General features: G+C 34.4%; 1 protein-coding gene across 1 annotated transcript in view; it reads left to right on the top strand.

The window, feature by feature from the left end:
- LOC103198596 (transmembrane protease serine 11B-like protein) overlaps nucleotides 1-1,562 on the top strand; it is a 30,339-nt gene that overhangs the window by 24,331 nt on the left and 4,446 nt on the right. The window contains exon 5 of the mRNA XM_007942759.2: nucleotides 1,271-1,431. Within this exon, the coding sequence (XP_007940950.2) occupies nucleotides 1,271-1,431 (161 nt within the window). The remainder of the gene's footprint in view (nucleotides 1-1,270; nucleotides 1,432-1,562) is intronic.

The raw sequence follows: 1,562 nt of genomic DNA, 5'->3' as shown, positions 1-1,562 counted from the left end.
TCAGGATTGCTGCCAGACTGCACCTCTGTGTGTCTCTTTGTTTTCAGTATTTTCATGCAAATTCTTCTGCTAGTTGGAGTTTAGTCCACTTCTATATCCTTTCCTTCAAAGCTCAGGGGTCCAGGATTATTTTCTGTATCTGTGTTAATTTGTTATCCTTTTCTTTGTTGAAGAGGGTCTGTGCAGCCTTTCTGCCTATTCTGCCATCTTACTGGAACTCCTTAAATCTGTCTTTAAGTCACAGAATTTGTGTATCTAATGTCAGGAAATCAAATGTTTGTCTTATTATATAGTATATAGGGTACCTTTCTATGCATAAAAAAACAAACACTTCCAGTTATACTAAAATATCCTTAATATAATACTGCAGTAGTAGTGATAATAATCTTTTGATGCTCATTGCAAAGTAGCACCCTTTGTTATTACAAACCACCGTATGTACCTCAAATTTTTAATAAAATAGGCTTTATTGAGGTTAGTTCATAAATATATGTTTTATGTAAGTTGACATTTCTATCATAACCTGGAAACTTCCTGTATTTCTCCTTATGTCTGCTTGATGAGACTTTCCTTGTACTTTAAAGTACAGTTATATGACACCTCTTCCTTGAGAGTTTCTTTAATCTTTTCAGTATGTGTATAAGATTAATATCCTTCTGCCTTTATTATATAAAAAAAAAACAAAAAACCCAAGCCACTCCTTGGGCTCCCAAGGTGGTATCTCTATGGAAGTAGATTGTCCAATCTTCCTTCCAAGGAGTGCCTGGTGGGTTTGAACAACCAGCCTTCTTGTTAGCAGTCAAATGCCTTAGGTACTATGCCACCAGAGTTCCCTTTATTACAGTTATTAGTAAACATGTCTTATCTTCCCTACTTGTCTGAAAATTCCTTGAGGGAATATCTATGTATTAGTCTCCTTTGCATCATCCAGAAGTTCCTAGCCCAATTGCTTCCCTATATGCTTGATCAATAAATAATTGATGGATGCATGAATAAATGATCCCAGTTCTTGAGTGATAGCTCCATCTTTGTGCCTCAGGCCTTTCCTATTTTTCAAATTTGTAGAACTCCTTGTCTTCTGGACTGAATTATATAGCTCCATGTATACTGTCATCAATTAATATAGGTAGATGATCCCTGTGCTTAATGTAAAAGAAATACTGCATAAGCCCATAAAAATGCAGAGGAAACTGAGATATAAAATATAAAGGAATGAGGAATAAAATGCTATTTTTTAGGAACGCATGAAAACTTTTTTTTTTCCTCCTAGTCCTGATAACAATAGTGTTACAGCTATGATATGGCTAGTATTCAAGGCTTCCATATCAATGAAGGAAAATATGAAAAGAAGAATTGAAAACATCTTACGTCAGATGCTGAGAAACCATTTAGGATCTGTGACTACCGATCCCAATTCTCTTCAGCTCACAGGTAAGCTTATACATTAGATGGGAACAGTATTATTTTCATTCTTTTATCCCTAACACAGGTCACAAATACCAGTCAAAAAACTGATCCTCAAAATATATACTTTATTTATTGAATAAATAAATAAATTTTAT

Source organism: Orycteropus afer, unplaced genomic scaffold, assembly GCF_000298275.1.
Source record: "Orycteropus afer afer isolate SDZICR_OR568_19922 unplaced genomic scaffold, OryAfe1.0 scaffold00098, whole genome shotgun sequence".
Taxonomy (NCBI): domain Eukaryota; kingdom Metazoa; phylum Chordata; class Mammalia; order Tubulidentata; family Orycteropodidae; genus Orycteropus; species Orycteropus afer.
The sequence above is the reverse complement of the archived record's forward strand: the minus strand, read 5'-3'. Positions and strand labels throughout refer to the sequence as shown.